Source organism: Alosa alosa, chromosome 12 (assembly GCF_017589495.1).
Source record: "Alosa alosa isolate M-15738 ecotype Scorff River chromosome 12, AALO_Geno_1.1, whole genome shotgun sequence".
NCBI lineage: Eukaryota > Metazoa > Chordata > Actinopteri > Clupeiformes > Clupeidae > Alosa > Alosa alosa.
The window spans coordinates 1,483,701-1,508,700 of record NC_063200.1 but is presented as its reverse complement, the minus strand read 5'-3'; the positions used below and the strand labels follow the sequence as shown (position 1 = coordinate 1,508,700).

General features: G+C 43.6%; 1 protein-coding gene across 1 annotated transcript in view; it reads left to right on the top strand.

Annotated features, from left to right (window-relative positions):
• Positions 1 to 25,000, top strand: part of LOC125304310 (astrotactin-2-like) — a 530,850-nt gene that overhangs the window by 213,662 nt on the left and 292,188 nt on the right. The window contains 3 exon segments of the mRNA XM_048258462.1: positions 793 to 891; positions 18,046 to 18,192; positions 24,653 to 24,820. Of these exon segments, the coding sequence (XP_048114419.1) occupies positions 793 to 891; positions 18,046 to 18,192; positions 24,653 to 24,820 (414 nt within the window).

Here is a 25,000-nt window from a genome sequence, read left to right as displayed (position 1 = left end):
ACACACACACACACACACACACACACATATACACACACACACACACACACACACACACACACACACACACACACATGTACACACACACGTGCATTATAGACATACACACACACACACACACACACACACACTCAGCAGAACATGCTGGGTTTGTTAGTGCCATGTCTGTGTCCTTGATTAAACTGGCTGATGAGGCACACAGCCTGGCGATGAGTGACAGCTCTCCAGCTGCATCCTGTCCGTTGTTGCTAGGGTGCTGTTGCCAGGGGACCACAAGTGCTCTGCATGGTCGTCCTGAGGGACCTTGTGTCCATTCAAAAGCAAAGGTCACATTCCCAGAAGGAGCTTTGAAAAGCCGTTCTCCACAGATGGGAGGAGGCCTCCAGCAGTCAGAGGTGTGAGGCGGAGAGTTCTGGGCCAGGGGAAGTGACCGTTCAAAAGGACTCCTCTGTGCAGCAGCATGGCTGTTAGCTGCTTTAAAGAGCACCACAGAACGGTGGACCATCAAAGCATGTTTGCAAAGTGCTGCCTGACCTGCTGGATTTCTGCATGTTCCATCTGATTCATTCTGACAGCCGTTTCCTTCGGCCGCTCGTTCCTGTGAACATTCTGACAGCCGTTTCCTTCGGCCGCTCGATCAGCTTGGGAGCTTCAAAGATTCAGATTGAATATTTTTTCCTTCAGTAAATTTGACTTCATTATCAATACCTCAAATAATGTTAACACTGCCCCCCCTCTCTCTTTCTCCCCCTCTCTCCCCACTCTCTCTATCTCTCACGTCTTTCTGAACAGGCAATGCGTTTGGTCGCCAGAGTGACCTTGGTTCGGAGGTGGAGGACGAGATTCAGATGAAGTTCTACACGGAACACAGAGGCAGACGGCGTAGTAAAGGTAGACCTCCTCACACGGAACCTTCTCACACAGAACCTCCTCACACAGAACCTCCTCACACGGAACCTCCTCACACGGAACCTCCTCACATGGAACCTCCTCACACAGAACCTCCTCACACGGAACCTCCTCACACGCAACACAGGGTCCGATGGCGTAGTAAAGGTAGACCTCCTCACATGGAACACAGGGTCCGATGGCGTAGTAAAGGTAGACCTCCTCACACAGAACCTTCTCACACAGAACCTCCTCACACAGAACCTCCTCACATGGAACACAGGGTCCGATGGCGTAGTAAAGGTAGACCTCACATGCCTCAGAACGTTGCTAGCACAGCCATACTTGAACTCAGTATATGATGCATGAACTTCATGTAGACTCATTGCTGAAATGAAATGAAGAAAATAAGATGCAAGAAATATGCTTTTCCCCTCATTATGGGAGGCACACTGACTCCCTCTGTTCTAACAATTCCATTAGCTAAGTACTTTTCTCACTCCCCACCCTTTGCCTCTCTCTCTCTCTCTCTCTCTCTCTCTCTCTCTCTCTCTCTCTCTCTCTCTCTCTCTCCCTCCCCCCCTCATCCTTTCCTCTCCTCTTTTCCACCCTCTGGAGTCATTTGACACCAATTCCGTAATAAACATGTCAAAATATGGCACTTCCTATTTCCCCGCCTGTGATAGGAGAGCGTGCAGGCTGCAGGGAGTGTGTACTCCTGTGCGCTATCAGCGTTCGCCACACACACACACACACACACACACACACACACACTATCAGTCACTCCCCCTTTCTCAGCCAGCCCCGCAGGACTTTCATCACCCGCAAGAAAATATTGTTTTTGTCGTTATTGTTTTCAAAACACTTTGGTTTTTCAAAACTCTACATGGTTGGTGCTTTAGCTGGTCTCAGTGAAGGTAGATACGGTACATTAAAAAAAGGGATTTCTTTTTCTCCTCTTGGATTTCTACCTGTGTTGTTTTCTTGTTAATAACTCAGTTTCTTATCACAGAGGTAGAAAGTGTGTATTTGTCGGGGAATTAATAAATAAAACATTTCTGCAATTAAATTCATTGAGGCTGTTTGTGAGTGAAAACGCTGCGGCTTTTGAGATGAGAGGATCTGGCCCCCAGGGACCAGTTCACCGCAGGCTGAACTCGGAGAGGGAGAGAGGGAGAGAGGGAGGGAGGGAGGGAGAGAGAGAAGGAGAGAGAGAGAGAGATGGAGGGAGGGAGGGAGAGAAAGAGAGGGAGAGGGAGAGAGAGAAAGAGACGACTTCCAGGCTTTGAAAGGAGCCGAAAGCAACAATGCTCTCCTCACGCTGGCTTCTCACACACACACAGACAGACCGATATATATATTTGATTCCCTTTAGGAACCTCGGGTGTCCAATAGCACACACAATTTATATTAGCAACATGTAGATATGATGACTCATGGTTATCAGCAACATAATAAAGTCATAGAGAATAAAAAGATAAAGTGGACATGGTTATAATATAGTCGTTATATTTGCCTCTTCCACCTGTAAACAGGAGTTCAGTCGGGGTCCTCTATCTTTGCTGTGGTTGTGGTTGAGTAGGTGTTTTGTGATGGGCAGCACAGCCTGCTGTCTTGCTGTTGTTGTGGTTATGTAAGTGTTTTGGGATGGGGCAGCCCACGGCCAGGCCTGGTGAGGATGCGGTCATTCTGCCGGGACGAGCTGTCACTCAAACCAACATAGACATGGAGTATGGATTACTGATGGAGATGCTAGACAGCTAGCCTGCCGAGATGCTGTTAAATAGATACGGCCAAGTGTAGTGATGGTGTACACTGTGTGTGTGTGTGTGTGTGTGTGTGTGTGTGTGTGTGTGTGTGTGTGTGTGTGTGTGTGTGTGTGTGTGTGTGTGTGTGTGTCTGTGTGTGTGTGTGTGTGTGTGTGTGTGTGTGGTGATTGTAGGTGGATTGTTGATCACACGAGGGACAAAAGTGGGAAGAAAAGTGGGTAACACTTTATGATAACTACACACAATTCATAATTTATTAAGCCTTTGTTACTTATTAGTTAATGGTTTGTTCATCATTAGTAATTTCTAATTTATCATCAGTAAAGCATTTGTTCACACAGTTATAAATAGTTTGTTCATAGTAAATAAGCCTATATCTTAAATATGTTTATACATTATTGTTAATACTTAATAAATGATGCAATAATATGTTTTTGAATAAGTAATATTTCCATTATTTAACAGTTGTTACATACACATGCACTAATGGGTGACGATACATATTGTATTAACCACTTCCTAATACTTTAATTCATAATTAACTCAGGAGTTACAAGTGTTTAGTTAATGATATTTTGTGAGCTCATCTACAAATCAGTTATAAACCCTGGGGATCCACAACTACCAGCGGCCCAATGCGGGGCGTGCTAGCAGTCACCTGGTCTGTCGCCTCTCGTCCCCAGCTCCTTTCAGAGAACGCCCTCAGGTCGCACTTTCGCAGTGTGCACCACTGCAACATTCCTCCAACACCTGGCGGGGGCCTAGCCTGCCCACTGCCACAGACTCCCCGGCACTGCACCTCCGATGCTCCTGAGCCACTCGTGACTCCAGTTCCTGGACCACTGCACCTACAGCTACAGCTACCGATGCCCTCCTCTGCTGCCTTGTCGCAGAGCTGCCTGCTCCCGGCCAGTCCACACCGCCACGATCGGGCAGCAGACTCTGGCAGTACATCGGATTTCAACAAATAAAGAGCACGGGCTTAACAGGCCGACCACGCCAACCATCCTCAAGGCACCCCTCATCAGCCAGGGCCACAGCAACAGCTTCTCGGTGAAGGCCAGCGCCATCACTTTTATTTTTAAGGCGCCCTCCCCTCCCCTGCTGCCTTGCCAGGGCCACTGCATCAAAAAACCCTCTTTAGGGCAAGCTGTCCTCCGGCTGGTTCTCCTCCCCGGCTTCTACTGAAGGCCACACTTACAAGGGTTCTCTTTGGATCCTTTGTGGGGCCTCCACCCTAGCGGTGAGCATAGACGGATTATGAACTTTTCGGGCCGATCCCAGATGTATTAAGGGCCCCCCCATTAATTGTGGCTATGTGGAAGGGGTTTGGAGGTCCTTCCTCCAGCATGTTTTAAAGTACACATTTTGGGTCTACTAAATTCAATCAGATTCATAACATCCTGATGTGTTGATATTGAGACAATAATTTCATCCTTCAGGGCTCCTCCAGCACTAAAGACACCTGGTGAGGTCTCCTCCAGCACTAAAGACACTGTCTCCTACAAAACGAGCTCCTGGCTCCTCCAGCACTAAAGACACGGTCTCCTACAGAATGAGCTCCTGGCTCCTCCAGCACTAAAGACACTGTCTCCTACAAAACGAGCTCCTTGCTCCTCCAGCACTAAAGACACTGTCTCCTACAAAACGAGCTCCTTGCTCCTCCATGCCCATCTACAGGTGCTGCTTTGGAAAGCAGCAGACCGTCCTGATCCACCGGCTGTGGATATAACCGCGTTTGGAGGGAGTTAGAAGACAGGTATGAAGAAAGGAGAGGAACTTGCCCACCCTCGATTCAAGTCCTGTTGCTCCTCCTGATTTGTTAGATGTTATCAGCTGTAACTGCAAAGCTGGATTAAAACTGTGTATACATGTATCTGGAAAGTGCAGCTGTGCAGCTGCAGGCCTGGCCTGTACTAATTATTCTTTCTGCAAAGGCAGCGATGTTACATGTGGCAATATATTTACACAGCAAAAACAGCAGAAGGACAGGGATGAAGAGTCTGGAGAAGATGGCGACAGGACAACGGATGAGGATAGGAGGAGTAGTAGAGGCTAGTTCTTCCCTTTGTTACTCAATTGTAAGTCACAGCAGAGGGCCAGTGAATAGCTATTTCCAAAATGATTGTGGAATTCAGAAATAACTTGAGGATCCAAATTATTCCTAAACACTGAACATTTTTATCCTCCAAAAATCCGTCTAAATCACCCCCAAAAACTCAGCAAAATCAGCTTAATGAGAGTAAAAACGTGACGTTGAAGTAGTGATTTTGAATCTTGAAAATGTCAGATATGGACTCAGCATCTCCAGTAACCCCTAAAAACATACTAACATGGTCCATTTTGGCCAAACAGCTCTTATAATATGATCAATATGGGTGATTATGCTAATTTATGCTAATTAGCTCAATTACATAAATTGCCCAACATATGCAAATTAGCATCCGGCAGTTTCTGCATGCTGGGAACCCATACTATATATTTCCATCATAAACTTTGGTGTACTCAACATTTCCGGGTTCACCTTTCTGTCCACTGGACTAGAGTGGGGGATGGAGTAAAAGATGGAGACAAATTGAAGTGTGATTTATTTTTGCGGAACGGATGTACAGGACTGAGTGGCGGTCATATTTTGTACCGCTATGCGGTACATCTAGTTATTACAGTTTTTTTCAATCGCTAACAAGCGTATACCCATACTTCAGATACTTTTTCTAAACTCTTAACACAGACTCACACCTACAAAACACAATTGGCCAAATGGATCATTTTCTTCTCAAAAACAGATTTTGTTAAATATATACTAGCACATCTTTCTCTGCACACACAAAATGAAATTATTCTGTTAAAGAATAACACTTGGTTTCATTTCACAAGGTACATGCAGTCAATCAAAGTACACCAGGTTTCAAAATACTGGCTATTGTTGACATTACAAAAACTGCATAGACTTTTATGTTTCAGTTTTACAGGTATTTGCATGCAAAACATGCAATCCACCGTTTTACTCCAAATTTCTTGGTTGGGAACTTTATATCCACATGTCATGTTCACATTCAAAAGCATTCCAGTAAAAAGCAAGTAATTTTTTTCCCTATACTGTTTACTACAGGAGGTACAGCAGAAATACTGAGTATTGTCAGCCGTATAACAGACAAAGTTTTACAGTATTGCTTACAGTGAACAAAATATCCATGAAACACACAAAAGCATTCTGAACAAAAAACAACAGCAAAAAGCCCAGATAAAAGGGGGGGGGGGGGCTAAAAGAAACACAAAAATACAGTATCTCTGCAATCTTCAGGGTTAGGCCACATGTTTTCATCAACATCGCATCTGATATTATCCAAGGTGATGCACTTGGGATAAAACTGCTTGGTAGCAGAAGCAGAGGTTTTTATACTGTGTTTGGAATATTGTTTTTGCTATTGTGGGATGTTGTGTGTTAACATTAGTAAATACTACAAAAACAATCCATAATTTTGTTGGTAGGTATAGCTTGTTAGTTAAGAAAATGTAAGCATTGTGGAAATGTGTTCCCTGACTGCGTATTTTGTGAAGACGACATGAAATGTGTGAATGGTATGGCCACAAAAGACCAATGCTGTGCTAATTTTGTTTAGAGTTTTGAAAATGTGACAACTGGTTAGACAAACGCTTGTTAGCGACTGAAACAAACTGTAAGCTAGACGCACATAACCGTGCAATGGCCTACTGTCAGGAAGTATTTTCTGAGGTGGTGCGGATGATAATAGCGGGGGTCAGCCAATTTTTCTTCCCCATATTTTTTGTTTTCATTCTGACTGCTAAATACACCATTTAAACGCAGGTTTCAGAGAGACGGAAATACCTACGGAGAAGGCAGCGCCCGTCTTCTGTCTGACTCACATGACGTGAACATTGCCCTAGACCTACCCAGTGCTGGGAAAGTTCACTTTCTACGTGAACTAGTTTAAAATTCTAAATTTCACAGTTCCACAAAGTTCATAGTTCTTTTTTTCAAATGTTGCTGCAAGCTATTATTTTTCAAAATTATTGCAGCAGCCCATAGGCCTATAGAACGCAGTTAATGGGATTTGGGTTGAGGATCTGTCTTGACTGTCTTTTGATTACTGTAGATGTGAGTGAAGTGCGGATTTTCTTTTTGAAAGCCGGCCAGCAAAGTTTGATTCAGGAAACACAGCTTTTGTGAATGGTAAATGACGGATCAAATAGGCTAGGCTAAACCACTGATCTGGAGATCTTTAACACGAAGACTAATTAATAGCTTTTGGCCACATTATATTCAAATTTGACTTTAATACTTAATGCTAGAGAGTGTTTTATATAGTCTGTGCTAGCTGTTTTTAATGGAAGTTTCATGAATCTACGTCGTTCTATTAAATGTAATTTCATAATTAAATAACCTTCCAATAGGTTGAAGCGGAGCTTTGCTACCAACGTTATCGAGTGGTTTCTCTCGTAGCACACGCATATGCATTGAATAAACGTTCATATCATGACTTAATTGTATGCCTCTATGTTTGATGGCACTAAATTAGCAAGTATTTCCTACTGATTGCAGAAACGTTTGTTTTTTTTTTTTCTGTCGGTCCGCGGCTCCTTGATCAATTGCGCAGCCAATTATCAGAGGATATCCTGGGAATAATGTAACTCCGCAGACTTGCAGTGTCCACATTGCGGACCGCGGCCCATAGTTTGAGAAATGCTGGCCTACATGCTGCCAGATCGGGTGTTTTTTCTGCCACATATGAAGGCCTGTTTTAGCCGGGTTTTCGCCTGAAATCTGGCATTCTATTGAACGAAGTTAAACTGAGAAAGCGTGCTGTTCACAGACACCACAATGAACGAGTTCACAGTAACGTTCATCAGGCAGTAATACAGCACGTTCAGTTCACGTTCGCCTAAAATATCGTTCAATGAACGCGTTCAGGCACAACACTGGGCCTACCTGCAATAGGCTATCATTTCACTGCTTGACACTTCCCCACATGGAGAAATATTTCATGTTAACAATGGAGAGAACCTTTCAGAAATTATGTTTTGTGCGAATGGGTTAGCAAAACCACAGCTTATGGTGAAAATTAATTTGTTTGCGCAACAGCCCATGTTCTGCGTTCACTCCAGCGAGAGTGAAATACATGTCTAAAAGCAGTGTCATCACCATAGGCTATTTGCTACCACATATATACGGAAACACTGAAAATGACAAATGTCTTGGTGCTGTTAGATACTTATAAATTAGATTTAAACCATGATATGTACAGTAGCCGCCGATACCATAATTCCCACAATTCTTAGCGATTTGACGACACAATCCCGAACTCTATAGTGCCCCCTATCGCCACCCCTGGTATGTATGCATACAAGCGTGTGGGTGTGTATGAGTGTGTGTGTGTCAAATTGAGAGGTTGCTATCTCGTTCCTCCTATAATTTCTCCTAAATTGATTTCTTCTAAATTTAAAGGCTGCTCTCTCGTTTCTCTTCTAATTGAGAGGTTGCTCTCTCGTTTCTCTTCTAATTGAGAGGTTGCTCTCTCGTTTCTCTTCCAATTGAGAGGTTGCTCTCTCGTTTCTCCCCCTGACGCAGCTGCCGTCATCAGGGTCATGAAACTGCTCATGCTCACATGTGCACCCGTCCTACCCTCGGCCCAAAGTACCAACGGTCAGGAGAGGGGCCAGATGGACGAAGAGGAGGAGGGGAGGAAAAAAGAAGGGTGGAGAGAGAGAGAGAGAGAGAGAGAGAGAGAGAGAGAGAGAGAGAGAGAGAGAAGGAAGTGTGGATGTGTTTTGGGGAGGAAATGTCAATTGCGTCTGTCTAGGGGCTCCTTACATTTCTGCTCGGTAAAGTGGAAAGCGCTTAAACTGTTGAAACAACTCATTTGGGCTCCCTCTCTCTCATTTGGGCTCCCTCTCTCTCATTTGGGCTCCCTCTCTCTCATTTCCGGCTCCCTCTCTCTCATTTGGGCTCCCTCTCTCTCATCTCGGCTCCCTCTCTCTCATTTGGGCTCCCTCTCTCTCATCTCGGCTCCCTCTCTCTCATCTCGGCTCCCTCTCTCCGGCTTTGGACCTTCCAGGGGAACAGCACTCTGATTTGTGGCAGCAGGGCTTTCTGTGGAGACAGGCAAAGGGAGGGAGCTCACTCACACACACACACACACACACACACACACACACACACACACACACGCACACACACACACACACACACACGTGCACACACACACACACACACACACACACACACACACACACGTAATACACACACACACACACACACACACACACACACACAAACACTAGAGATGCGCGGTTCGCGGTTACAGCCGCGGACTCCGCGGTTAAACCGCGGATCGGGCGGATGACGTGAATAAATATACTATTTTAATTAAATTCGGGCGGGTTGAACCAATCAAATGAAAAATATATAGCCTATACATTGTTAAACTGTGTTACCTACATCCTAAAAAAACGAGCACACTTTGAAATAGTAATTCATCAGGCAGTTTGGCCTAGTTGCTTCAATGCATGCTGCTTTGTTTATCTATCAGAGACGGTGTTGTGGAATTGGTGTATTCCGATGTTTCACGCACGCACACACACACACACACACACACACACACACACACACACTAAAGGTAACAAAGTTTAAAATTATAGCCTATCGTAACCTACCAGCATGTTTTTTTTCCTCTCCAGTGTACAATAAGAAAGTAGAATAGGCAACAGTGCAAGTTGATCCGATGATTCATCTCCCATGTCGCTGTCTCGTTGCAGAGCCTTTGGTAGGCCACTAAGCAAATCTGCAAACCTATGAGCCCAGCTGCCAGTACATTGAGGGAGGCCTAAAACATCTAGTAGATGAGACTGACTGGGTTATTTTGTTTCGATATTATATATAAAACACATAGTCATTGTAGCCTACCATTCAGGAATAGGCATTTAAAAGGAGACAGATTATGGAGTGATATGACTCAGAACTGACATCATGGCGAGGCAGTGAGATGTTCAGAACGTAAGAGCTAAAACTTCTACAAGCTCAGCCAGCAACATCCGGAAAAAAGAAGGTAAGAAAAATAGTCGGAAAACTCAGATGTGTAAGGCAAGCAAGCACGTTTGGCGGTTGTTACAAAAAATGTGAACATGCACGTTGCACTGTTGTGCGGTGGGTTACAGTGCGTAAAGTAGCCTATAATGTGAATGACTTGTTATTATGACCGCCGCGCAGCGAAGCACCTGTCATATAGGTTTAGTCAGATTTTTTTTTTTTTTTTTTTTTCGCATGCCCAAATTTCCATCAATGATTCCCGGGACACTGAAAGACCGGGGTACACGAAACTTGGTGGGCATGTAACCCCACATGGATAGCATGGAACCATCGTTTTTCGTTTTGATCTGTAGCCCAACGGCTGGACTGGACCCCCCGAAAGGAGGGTAGGGCAGACACAGTTTTCTGTGAATATCTCGAAAACCGTAGGGTTTAGGAGGACCATTTTTTTTGTATGTTGATCTCAAGGGGCCATGTCAACCCATTCCATAACCACTCATTTCATGTATAAATGTGCATAAACAGACAGCTTTAAATATTGTATTCAGTAGTGAAATTTAAATGGAAAAACTAGAATGTTAAATTCTGCATGTCCTCTGTTTTGACCCTCTGTGGGGTGTTTATAGTGAGTTGACCCTCTGTGTCAGGTTTATAGTGAGTTGACCCTCTGTGGGGTGTTTTTATATAGTGAGTTGAGTGAAGCTGAAGCTCTTCCTGGGAGGCCTGGTGCCTGCTGCTGTGTGCTGTGCTAATTAGTCTCTGCGCTGTGTGTCCTTCTGCACTCTCCGTAGCCACCACTCCACATGCACTCGGCCCCACCTCTGCCAACTGGTTTAGAATCCCTGCTGGGAGCTCTCCAGCCTGATGTGTTTACAGAGAGCCAGCCGCACCAAGGGTGTGTGTGTGTGTGTGTGTGTGTGTGTGTGTGTGAGTGTGAGAGAGAGAGACAGAGAGGGTGTGCTACTGAGACTGAGGGGCCAGAAGGGATGTATTATGGTTACACTGTAGGTTTGGCCACACTGCAAGATGTGCACCAAAGGACTGTGATGGTCTCAGAGGACATTATAACTGACCCTCTCACTGCCGTCACAGCAACAGCTACATATGGTGGTCACAGCCATCTGCTTACATCTGCAGGTGGCCGGCGAACTCTTATGGACTTACACCAACATCAACAACAACAACTGGACTGGACTGAAACTTCAGGGAAAACTTGCATGTCTTCCCTTTGCTGACCATTCTGTGTCCCACTCATTCCACAAGAACACTGCACTCAATGAGGACATTCTCACATTTACAGTTAAAGCCAGATTACAAGTCCTCCCTACTAGACTCAACCTCTCCATCTGGTTTCCCACAACTCAGGTTCCTCATTGCTTGCATCACACCTCAGAACATATCACTGAAACACTGTCACACATCCTAAATGGCTGCCATCCCTACAAAGGAATGTACATAGCACGTCATGACAGAATAGTAGACCTCATAGTGAAAGACATATCAAACCATTTTCCACCCTCAGTAAGAATGCACAGGTAAAACCATCCATGTTTCAGCACTGCAATAGTAACTCTAATACTTTCTCACACCTGGTTGCCAATACACCAGATGTTTATATTATCACTGAGGAGTTCAGTGAGGTGTACATTTTGGAGATAGGCTGCACCTTTGATTCTAGCATGGAGGAGGCATACTGCACCAAGGTAGTTAAATACCATCCACTCCTAAACACCATCTCAGAGCTAGGCTATAGGTGCAGACTGCTCGTATTCATATTTGGTAGCCTAGGACACATACACAGGCTGGTTGTAAGAGGGCTGCAACTACTTGGGATGGCCAAAGGGAGGGCTAAACAGTTTGCAAAGTACTGTGCCATTTCTGCTATTATTGGCAGCCGCCACATATGGCGGAGACGTTGCTACTTATACCCTTAAGAACTGAGTATTGTGCTTGTTAAGTTATATATCACTTAAGTTAAGTGACATTGTGAAGACCTGGTGCATGCTACTGGTCCATAGGTTTGCATATGTATTGTACTGCATTCTTAATATTTGTGTTCCTGTACCATTTTCTTCATATGGACATAAATAAATGGTTAAAATGTGTGTGTGCACTGTAGGTTTGTGTGTGTGTGTGTGTGTGTGTGTGTGTGTGTGTGTGTTACACTGTAGGTTTGGCCACACTGCAGGAACACATTGATGTTGAAAAGCAGCATTTGAATTGAGCTGAATCGAATCGTATTGAATTGCAGTGAAATGAATGAGAAGAAAAGGAGAGAGAGATATGGGGGGAGAAGAGAGACAGAATAAATCGGGGGATGAAAGGAGAGAGAGAGAGAGACAGAGGGGGGATGAAAGGTATAGTAAGACAGGGAGAGAGAACAAGACAGAAGAAAAGATTTAGAGTGAGAGCAAAAGGTACAGTAACATTATCTTATTTAGTGTGTGTACACGTGCGCCCGTGTGTGTGTGTGTGTGTGTGTGTGTGTGTGTGTGTGTGTGTGTGCGTGCGTGTGTGTGCGTGTGTGTGTGTTGAGAGTGTGTTGCTCGCTGCTCTCAGCTGCTCTGCTCCTGGTCGTGGATAAGACTGTCCAGAGGCCCACAACACTGTGAAGGACACTCAGGGGCTTAACTCCACTAAACACTCCTGCACTCCTGAAAAGAGAGAGAGAGAGATGAGATGGAGAGAGAGAGAGAGATGGAAGACAGCAACTAGGATAGAGGGGATTGAGTTGCTGAGATAATTGGAGTGTGTGTGCTTGTGTGTGCTTGTGTGTGTGTGTGTGTGTGTGTGTGTGTGTGTGTGTGTGTGTGTGTGTGTGTGTGTGTGTGTGCGTGTGTGTCAGACAGTGTGTTTGTGGAGATAAGAGCACATAGATGAGAGCTTGCGTGTGTGTGCATTTGTTAGTGCGATTTGCAGGCTTTTACCCTAATTGAGAGTCCTTCGTCTAGGTGTGTAATTATTTAGTAAGGGTTTGGAGAGGCCGATGGGATTAGTGTGTGTGTGTGTGTGTGTGTGTGTGTGTGTGTTTGTGTGTGTGTGTGTGTGTGTGTATGTGTGTGTGTGTGTGTGTGTGTGTGTGTGTGTGCATGTGTGTGTGCGTGCGTGTGTGCATGCATGTGTGTGATGTGTACCTGAGACAGACAGGCAAACAGGGGAAAAAGTGACAATAATGTTGCATACAATATTAAATTGCATCGTAAAAAAAACAATAAATGATCCTGAAAGAAATATTGTTTTTCATAGCCTATTAATGTGTAGGAAACTGCAGTCATCCTTCACATTGACACTGTGACACAAGTGTGTTTTGAGTAACGTTGACAAAATGTCACTAATTGTCATACACAAACACACACCCGCACACAAGCACGCACACACACAACTTGTAGTGTATAAACATTTTATTTATGATCTAATGTTATGATTTATGATGTGCTCTAAATATGGGCAAAACAATATTGTGTTGATGTTGTTGTTGTTGTTGATGTTGTTGTTGTTGTTGTTGTTGTTGTTGTTGTTGTGCTAGCGAAGTTGTTTTGCTTTTGCACCAGCTTGGAGTCAACAGCAAGCTGTTCCTTCCCCTTGTTCTCCCTGCTCTGTTCTCACGCTCTCGTTCCCCTCCAATATGTGTGTGTTAACTCCGCGACACACATTCCCCACCACACGTGCTATGACACACTGGAAATGAACAGATGTGTGTGTGTGTGCGTGTGTGTGTGTGTTGGGGGAGGGGGTTAGCCATATCATTCCAGATGGGAGAATAAGGACTTGAAAAAAACCTACTGAAGTTTAAACTGTATCTGGATCATAGAGGAGATTAAGCATCAAGCATAACTCAGTTAAATCTTATCATTTTCCATTTCATGCTTATTGCTGATAAACTATTAATATAAATCAATAGCTTAGTAGGATACGGTTCTGTAAATTCTGTGATTTTATGATTGATCTCTGATTTCTGATCTTCTATACTCACTATGCCCACATACTTCTATATGATTTATTCTCACTTTATGTCCATGACATTAAACTATTTATAATTATATTCATCTAATTAAATTAGTAGTATTATTTAACATAAGTCTTATAGATCCACTCCTATGCATTCATATCCTGGGAATCCAGAGTTATCGCGGGAGCACAATATCAATTTGCTCAGCGAGAGACTCTGGCAATGAGTAATGATGCACCTTACTTTTGCCCCTTGCATCGCGGGGAACCAATCCCATCTGTGTATCTCAGCCAGAGGCAAGCTAAACAGATGACAGTCGTAGTGTTCCAATTGCGTCGAAGTCCAGAATCAGTCAGTTAACATTGGTCGTATAGTGTTATCCAATTGGGTGCGTGTTGGGCCATTACTTTATTCGTGGCCAGTGGCCGGTTGCACAAAGCACCTTAAGTTTTTCCCTTAAAATCTGATTTAAGGGTCCCTTAAAATAAAAACGGTTGCACAAACACCCTTAGGTTTTTTCCTTAAGGTTTCCTTAACATTTTCCCTTAGTATTTAAGGGTTTGTCCTTATCTTGTAAGAAATCCCGTAAACTGTTGCACAAACGACCTTAGTAGTCTAACTAAGGGGAAAATCCTAAGGGACATCTGACTCTACCTTAACCATATTATTAACTGAATTGATGCTGATAAATGAAGTTTATTAACTACTTTTGACAATTCAAAATAAAACCTCTCTGTTAATATGCTTCCTCTGTCAAATAGATAGGCCTATCAGAAACATGCCGTATTGTTATTGTGTGGTTTACGTAGGCTAACATTAACAATTCATGTGGATGTCTTGTTAGCCTATGAGCTTCGGTTCGGTTCGCTAGGCAAAACGTTGGTGCACTGACAGTCAGGATCATCTCTAACTTGCCAACTAGTATTGTTCAGTTCATGTATATAACATGCTTTACTTGCTACCTGGATAATTTCCGCGAATATTATTAAGGTAAGATGAATGATAAGATCATTAAGCTTTACTGTGTTCGGTGGGTTAACTAACGGCATCACGGCAATGGCAGTTAGCTGTAGACTACAGCTGTTGAACAATCTCCATGGAAACTATAGAATTTTTGTGCCGGAAAATCCCTTTCAGTGCAGTAAATCCCTTGACGTTTCTCCTTAACTAAGGAAACATTTTAAGGTATTCTGTGCAACACCCTTAAGTAAATCCCTTACCTGAGGAGAAATTAAGTGTTAAGGGTCATACTTAAGGGAAAAAACTTAAGGTGCTTTGTGCAACCGGCCAGACCCTTAATGTTTCGGATTCGGAATCTCCAGGCTAATGCATACAGTGGGAGCGACAACACGGCCACACAACATCAACTCAGTTGATATCCCATATCTGTGATGTCCTATATATCTGGCTGGACTGTGCATAACCGAGGTCTGTGATATGTCTGTGATATTTCGGCTGGACTGTGCATCACCGGGCTCTATGATATGTCTGTGATATTTCGGCTGGACTGTGCATCACCGAGGTCTGTGATATGTCTGTGATATTTCGGCTGGACTGAGCATCACTGGGCTCTGTGATATGTCTGTGATATTTCGCCTGGACTGTGCATCACCGAGGTCTGTGATATGTCCGTGATATTTCGGCTGGACTGTGCATCAACGAGGTCTGTGATATGTCTGTGATATCCTTCCCTCATGCAACATTCCGGAGGGCTACAGTCATTCCTCAGCTTGAACCCGTAGCCCCATCAGTGTGTGAGGACAGGCCGATTCTCCTGTTCCACTGCCTCAGTGCTGAACTGATGGTGTTGTCCATCACTGCTAGATATGAACTGCTTCTCCAGAAGCCCAGCATCTTGCACTCATCTTTTATCTTGTAGATTAATTGTTCCTGCCGAGGCCCGCACCTATTACTTATCCACTACATAAATCAGGATAGCAGGGCCCGAACCTCGTCTCGCAGGCAGCGACTGAAACATCGCAGAGGTCTCTTGGAGTCACTGTCCCTGTTAGACGCAAACTCTGAAGCAGACCTGGTCCCCATCAGAACCGGAATCAGAGCCAGTATGTCTGGCCCAAGTCAGGGCTTCCTGTGTTTCAGAGGCCAAAGGGATGGGGGACCTGGACATCAATCAGAGGATTTGGCTATTCTATTATATTCTATTCTATTCTATTATATATAGATATGATCTTGTGATATATCATACATGTCAGCCTCTAGTCTTATAACAGGGTACAAGTGCCAGTGGACTGAAATGAATGATGTGTAATCAGAGCCTTGTGATGGGGTTGGGAGCCTGTGTCAGTGTTCATGTGTGTGTGTTTATGTGTGTGTATGTTGGGCTTGTGTGTTCCATTGTGATGGGGTTGGGAGCCTGTGTCAGTGTTCATGTGTGTGTGTTTATGTGTGTGTATGTTGGGCTTGTGTGTTCCATTGTGATGGGGTTGGGAGCCTGTGTCAGTGTGGCTCTTCTGTCTTTATGAGAGGAGTGTGTGTTGTTAAACTGGACCGCGCTTGTGCCGTTAAACTGGCCCGCATGCCCAGTGTGGCTGATCACGGTTAATGTGGTGGCTCATATTACTATGGATCCACTGTCTAATTGAGACCACTTGAAGAGTCCCCTTCTTCCTGCTTATTATGCACTGTTAATACCTAATAAGCACATGTTATTCTAAAGCGTTACCGAGTCCCCTTCTTCCTGTCTTATATTAAACCCGTGACAAAGTGTCCTTTTCACACACAGTTTTTTTTGTATCTGATTCAGCTCCATATTCACTATGTGCTCTATATTCAGCTCCATATTCACTATGTGCTCCATATTCACTATGTGCTCCATATTCAGCTCCATATTCACTATGTGTTCCATATTCACTATGTGCTCCATATTCAGCTCCATATTCATGTGCTCCATATTCTAGCTCCATATTTCATATTCACTATGTGTTCCATATTCACTATGTGCTCCATATTCAGCTCCATATTCACTATGTGTTCCATATTCACTATGTGCTCCATATTCAGCTCCATATTCAGCTCCATATTCACTATGTGCTCCATATTCAGCTCCATATTCACTATGTGTTCCATATTCACTATGTGCTCCATATTCAGCTCCATATTCAGCTCCATATTCACTATGTGCTCCATATTCACTATGTGCTCCATATTCAGCTCCATATTCACTATGTGTTCCATATTCACTATGTGCTTCATATTCAGCTCCATATTCACTATGTGCTCCATATTCACTATGTGCTTCATATTCAGCTCCATATTCACTATGTGCTCCATATTCACTATGTGCTCCATATTCACTATGTGCTTCATATTCAGCTCCATATTCAGCTCCATATTCACTATGTGCTCCATATTTCAGTGTACACGTTCTCATATTTCTGATAACAACAGAGAAAATAATGTGTCGAGTTTCGACTGTGTCAGTGTGACGATGAATGAACATTATGAACCTCTAACACACACAACACACACATTGCACACACTGACTGGTCACTCTAAAAAGTGAATCACACACATCCCACACACTGACTGGTTAGACACATTGCACTCACTGACTGGTCACTCACACACATCCCACACACTGACTGGTCACTCACACACATCCCACACACTGACTGGTGACTCACACATATCCCACATACTGACTGGTCACTCACACATATCCCACATACTGACTGGTCACTCACACACATCCCACACACTCACTGGTAACTCACACACATCCCACATACTGACTGGTCACTCACACACATCCCACATACTGACTGGTCACTCACACATATCCCACACACTGACTGATCACTCTTAACAGTGAATCAGACCTCATTAGCTGCACACCATGACATAAGCCATGCTATTTACATGAGCAAATTCTATTACTCTAATCATTTGAAATACAGAAAATGAGGCAGGTTTGTGTTTAATTGGTGCTGTGGGCTTATTTGGAGAAGACGGAGGCGTTTGCACAGCTGTTGCTAATACGGAACACTTTTATGCAACTGTAAATAAGACTGCATTTACCAAAACACATCGACTGAGAACATTCATTAGAAGGGTATATTCATAAGCCAATGTGTATTTAACATAATGGCTATGTATACAAGCAAGCAAGCAATCAAACAAGCAAACACAACTTTGTGTGAAGTTCTATAAAACACTATTGACACATACATTATATAGAAGTTAAGCCAGGTGTCCTCAAGCTCCTCTTGAATTATAGAGGGTCAGTGACTGTTAGCGGTATAAAACTAGCAGAGCTGGTCAACTGGAGAGGTCAAAGGTCATGTTCACACACTCATGTGGCCCAGTGGCGTGGTGTCCCCATTGTCCGGTGTGAAGTGTGCGCATCATTTCCTGTTTCCTCTGCCCTGCAGGATGCCCCCAGAGCCCGCTGAACAAGGCCACGCTGACCCTGCTGACCATCAGTACGTGCGTGCTGGCCATCGCTTACGGAACACAGCTCTCCTGCCCGCTCGCCGTCAAAGTCACGCTGCACGTACCCGAACACTTCATCGCTGATGGTGAGTGTCTGACCGCCTGTCCGCCTCTCTCTCCATCTATCTATCTATCTATCTCCATCTCTCTCCATCTCTCTCCATCTCTCTCTCTCTCTCTCTCTCTCTCTCTCTCTCTCCATCTATCTCTCTCTCATCTCTCTCACACACACACACACACACACACACACACACACACACACACACACGCACACACACAGACACACGCACACACAAACACACGTACACACACACACACACGCCACACACACACACACACACACACACACACACACACACACACACACATACATACTGTACACACACACACACACACACACACACACATATTACACACACACACACACACATATTGTTCACACACACACACGCCTGAGTCAGACTTTTAATCAGATGACCCCTGGTTATGACCGGAACTCTGCCCTAACCTGTCCCTAGTTTGACCTTTATTGGAACCCAGTTTTACCATAATATGGCCGTAATTTGGTCCTAACTTGTCCTAGGTCTGGGCTTAATCTGGACCTGGACCTGGACACAGTTTAGCCAGCAGTTGTCCCTAATCTGGCCCAGCAGTATCTGAGAGCTGGTGTAGAGTCTGCAGCATTCAGAGTGCTTTTCAGTGGGAATCTGGACTGAACATGAGGTTCAATCTGGAGCCAGCTGCTGCATCCTGGGTATGGCCCGGATCTGGCCCTAAAGTGGCCCTACACTGGCTTTAATTGGGCCCTTATCTGGCCTGTAGATGGCCCTTATGTGGCCCTACACTGGCTTTAATTGGGCCCTAATCTGGCCTGGAGATAGCCCTTATGTGGCCCTACACTGGCTTTAATTGGGCCCTAATCTGGCCTGGAGATAGCCCTTATCTGACCCCGTTGTGTCCCAGAGATGATCCACTCTATCTGAGGGCATGAAGTCTGACACGGATCTCTCTCACACTGGAGCCATTGAGGCTAGTCACTTCTCTTTTTAAAAGGAAGCAGGCTTTGTGGAAGATAACAAGAGCTTGCCTTCTGAGAAAAGCACAGCGCTCTATGAAACTCCTCCAGAAGTCTCTAAGGCTATCTGCTGTATCAAAGCCTGTCATATCACACCAGCTTATTTTCTCTTGCTAACAATGCGGCAGCGCACTTTCTCAGGCGTATATATGTTGGCTTTGCGGGTGACATGAAAGATGCGATTAATGTGCTGGACTCTGTGTTCAGTTGGCAAGCCACCCACACACTGCCCTCTGGAAGGTTGAATTGCAAATGCAAGATAGTTGAGAAACACTAAAATAAACTAAAACGAGTCACTGATTAGATGATTATGAATCAAATGCTCTGCTACTAAAGACTGAGGCTATTGAGTCCAAGGGTTTATAAGGTCATATTGACTCATTTATTGAAGATGGTTTATTGCAGATGACAGCCCTTTCAGTAGACTCCCTAAACAATCACTGTCTTAGTAGTCGGGAGATGCTATTTTTTCCACCATTTGAAGAAACATGCCAACTCTTCTGTAAAGTCATGCCAGAGCCATACTTACATGCACAACTACACACACACACACACACACACACACACACACACACACACACACACAGGAGAGTGTGAGGGAAGTGCACCCATACCGCTTGCCTGGCAGCACATCCAAGTCTGTTCCTGCAGGTGAACACAAAGCGCTCTCACTCGGTGTCAGTTCTGCCGTTAATTCTGACTCGGTCCGGTGGGTCCACAGTTCTGCAGGCCCGTGTTCACTGATGATCCGCAACGCCGAACACGAGGAGAGGAGAGGAGAGGGAGGGAGACACGGGTTATGAGGAGAGAAGGAATTTAATTAAATCCCAACACTTGACTGCTCTCTCTGCCGCTCCTCCAATCACTCCTTCATTCCTCTTCCCCCTCTAGCTCTCTCTCTCTCTCTCTCTCTCTCTGTCTCTCTCTATCGCTCTCTTTCTCTCTCTGGATGGAGTGAGGGACAGAGAGATGGGAGAAGAAGAGAAACGATAGAAGATAGAGGATAAAAGATAGAACCAGGATGAGAGAAAGGGAGGGAACATGTGAAGAAGAGAAATAGAGGGATGAGAGTGATGCGGAGTTGGGAAGACAAAAGAGGAAGATGTTGAAATGTTTGAACTCAATTCTGAAAGCTGACATTAATGCGCCATCACACACACACACACACACACACACACACAGGTGTACACACCCTAAAAGCTTCTCGCTAAGTGTCTTTCCAGTGACCCTCACTTGATGGTCTCGACTCTGAACAGTGTGCCTTCACAATGTAGATAACATACAAACACACAGAAACACACACACACACAAACACAAACACACACACACACACACACAGCTAACGGTCTTTTTTGTTGTGAGTGACCCTCACTTGATGGTCTTCCTTGATTGATTAGTGAGAACAGCATCTTTATGCTTCAGTGACAGAGAACAGCATCTTTATGCTTCAGTGGCCTTCAGTGACTAACTGGCAAAGTGAACTACTGGCGCTTTTTTGCTGGCAGGGCCTTGGTTAGTAACACAAATGATAAGAAAAAGAAATCTGTCATAATGTGCAAACTCTGGTGAATACTATTCAATTCTGTCTCTCTCTCACTCAGTGCGGCTACTTGTGCAAAACAATCGGAGTAAACCACCAATCGGAGAATTTAGAATACTCCAGTTTGCATGCTAAATGAACAAGTAAAAATCTGATAGACAGATATGTACATTATTTACAGCTATGTGCAGTGCGGTAACAGTACCATTGTAGTGCAGAAACAGTAACATAAGAGTAGTAAGAATAAGTGTATGTGCAGGATGAATTGTATGAAGAGCAGTAGAATATAGCTATGTGCAAATACAGTGTAATTACAGAATGTACATTTATAAATAAATAGAACACTATGGGTGGGATAGGGTAGTGCAATTGTCTGGGGGGGGAACGTTTGTGAAACTCAAGTTCATGTTTAAAACTCAAGCAGAGAAAAATCGGTTCCGGGGATGACCGTGGAAAGTTCTTTGAAAAAAACGTTGTCGCCTATTGTATCGTAGCCTACTAAGCAGGCACTGAGTATGATTTGATTTGGGAGATATATCAGATATATTGTATCGTAGCCTACTAAGCAGGCACTGAGTATGATTTGATTTGGGAGATATATCAGATATATTGTATCGTAGCCTACTAAGCAGGCACTGAGTATGATTTGATTTGGGAGATATATCAGATATATTGTATCGTAGCCTACTAAGCAGGCACTGAGTATGATTTGATTTGGGAGATATATCAGCTCACGATAGATCAAGTTCATGTATCAAATCTGATTGTCATTCATTCATTATTAATATTTATCATGCCTTTTGTGTGTAATCGTTGGCAAGATATCATGAATACGAACTGCTTGCTTGCTTGCTTGTCTAGCTGAGTCGTTGAAAAACAGATTTCACATAGCATTATTCCATTTGAATAAAAAAACACAAATGAATTGTTACTTACATTGGGTGTGGTAGGAAAACGTCTGTTTCGTCGTAGTTTGTTGGACGAACCAGACACCAAGAACGTAAACTTTCTTGAAGAGAATTGAGCAGTGTGGTTCAAAAGTGATTAATTACAGGATGTGTAGGACTAGTTTAGGGAGCACCAGATTGTATGCAGGTGGACCCGCACCTGATTACTTTACAACCCTTCTAAATGAGCCCCCTTTGTGATGTCATATAGGGAAAAATATGTTTTTAACATTTTTAATCCTCTATTCCTAAAAAAGTATAAACTTGAATAAAAATCTGAAATGATAACTCTCTTGCCCAATTCTAGACCTACACAACGGTTATTTTAACATGTCTGTACTTTAAGCGGTTAGAGCTGCATTCATTTTTGAAACGGTAAAAAGAAAAGGTTATAAGAAGAAGAAGAAGCCAGGAGATTTCAAGATAGTGGATTCCATCCACTGTAATCACAGCACAGAAACGAGTAAAAAGTAAAAAATAAATAAAAAGCCTCAATACTTATTCTTCTAATTTGAGTATTTGACACCATTGATCAGAACATTTGAATTCACCACCTTGCGAAGTGGGTTGGTCTCTCTGATAATGTTTTATGCTGGTTTCAAACCTACATTACTGTCATGTGTCTGTCAAACATGATGTGCCCTTCGGTCTGGCCCAGGGCAGCTGCTTGGTCCTCTGCTTTTTTCTTTTTTATGCTTCTGCTAGAAAACATCATAAGTCAGCATAATGTAAACTTATACAGCTATGCAGACGATACCCAATTATATATTTCTGTGGAGCCAACAAATCCAGATGGCCTTTGCTCCCTTCTCGCATGCTTAGCCTCCATTAATCAGTGGATGAGAAACCATTTTTAAAGCTAAATGATGATAAAACAGAGATACTTTTGATTGGACCAAAATCAGAAATAGACACCGTAAAAGTAACAAGGTGTCATCTTAGATACAGAGTTAAGCTTCAAGCCCCATATCAGTAAAGTTACCCAGGCAGCTTATTTCCACCTGAGAAACATTGCTAAAGTGCGGCCTTTTTTAAAACATCAAGATGCAGAGAAATTAATCCATGCCTTTATCACTAATAGATTATACTGGAATGCACCTTTTACTTGGTCTTTTAACGAAGACCAAGAAGAGAGAGCACATCTTCCCTGTGTTAGCTGAACTGCACTGGCTCCCTGTTTCCTATAGAATTGATTTTAAGGTTCTGTTAATTACTTACAAAGCTCTAAATGGCATAGCACCTGTATCTCTGAGCTTTCAATACCTTATCAACCACAAAGGAACCTTAGATCTTCCAATGCTAATATTTAAATTGTGCCCCAAGTGAGAAGCTGCTTTTAGACAACAATGATATGGAACACCCTGCCTCTGTACATCAAACAAGCAAATTATGTAAACATATTTAAAAAAGGCATTTTATCACTTTCTATCACACTTTTATCTTGTAGCCTATTTCTTCACATTATTTTACATTCCACTGCTGCTATTTACAGGGTCCTATTTTCACTGCATTAGTTGTTTTACTTCATTCTACATTTCTGATGTTATATTCATTGTTTTGTTTGTTTGTTTGTATTGTATTATTACCATTTTATTTTATTATTATTATTATTATTATTATTATTATTATTATTATTATTATTATCTTAAGTGGCTGTAGATGTAGAGAGCTATTTCACTTTAGACAAATCCAGTCATTTGTGAAAATGTGCTGCTGCTGCTGCTGCGGCTGCTTCCATTACTAGTTCTACTTCAACCAGCGGCACTCTCAGCGGCACTCTCAGTAATCGCAATAATAGTAGTAGTTGCTCATGGCCACACGGCCTGATTTCATTTGTCTTTTGTCTCTCAGAATGCAGTAGAGTTCAATTCAGTTTCATTCATTTATCCAGCGCCGATGGCAATTGCCGTTGTCTCAAGGTGCTATTCTGGAGCCCAAGGCCCGAGCCGCCTGGAGCAATCAGACAGTACGACACACACACACACGGCCTGCATGGCCTCGTTGCTGCAGGGTTTGAGTGGTCTCCTCTCTAGTCTGGAGTACTTCCATGTTCGGGAGATGCAGGCCGTGGTCCTGCAGCGCTCTGGTCCACTGTGCGTCCAAGCTCTCCTGACCGGATCAATCTGGTCCACTGTGCATCCAAGCTCTCCTGACTGGATCAATCTGGTCCACTGTGCGTCCAAGCTCTCCTGACCGGATCAATCTGGTCCACTGTGCGTCCAAGCTCTCCTGACCGGATCAATCTGGTCATCCGTAAGCAGCAGGAGGCGCAGGACAAGCAGCGGGAGGCAGGAATGCAAAACAGAAATTAGTAAATAAAAACAAACAGAAATGAGTAAATAAAAACAAACCAGGTATTAGGTCTCCGTGGCTACTCGCTCAGTGGCAGCCTGGTGTGCGTCATCTTTTATTTAACTTATTTTACAGTCTATGGTCCATCCAGATGAGATTAGTCATCTGTATTCCTGTCAAGTGGTCACTTAAATGACAAAGACAGAACCAAAAAAGCAAGAACTAAATGTGCTAGTTTAATGAACTGAAAACATATCAAAGAAACATAAATAAAAAAACTGTTTCTGTTAAAGAAACAAATTCTGTTTCAATCTCAGAAGGACAATGAAGGAAAAAACAAACAAACATTGAAATGAGATCTCACCTGAACGGAAAGTTTTTTTTCTTTTTAAATAATTTATTATTTAAAAATAATAAATGATATGTTCTTTATATTCAGTTCTTCTGTGCTGCGGTATTTCATTTGTTTTCTGTTTAGAAAGTGAGTCACTTGAGAGTCTGGTGGGGACTTGAGCCTGGTGCCTTGGTTGTTTGTTTACTCTCTCACTAGCCTTGGTCTTGTTGTTGTTGTTGTTGTTGTTTTCCTTGGTTACTGTCTCACTTTTCTCTTCCTCTCTCCCTTTCTTTCTTTCTTTCTTTCTTTCTTTCTTCCTGTCTTCCCTCCTCCACTCTGTCCCCCTCTCGGTGAGCAGGAAGCAGTTTTGTGGTGAGCATGGGCAGCTTCCTGGACGTGTCCAACTGGCTGAACCCGGCCAAGCTGACGCTGTACTACCAGACCAACAGCTCCTCTCAGTGGGTCAGAGACTACTGTGGACAAAGGACAACAGAGCCCTGCGAGCAGCTGTGTGACCAGGAGACAGGTGAGTCTACACACACACACACACACACACACACACACACACACACACACACACACACACTAACATACACACACTAACACACACACACACACACTCACACACACACACACACACACTAACATACACACACTAACACACACACACACACTAACACACACACACACACACACAAGACACTAA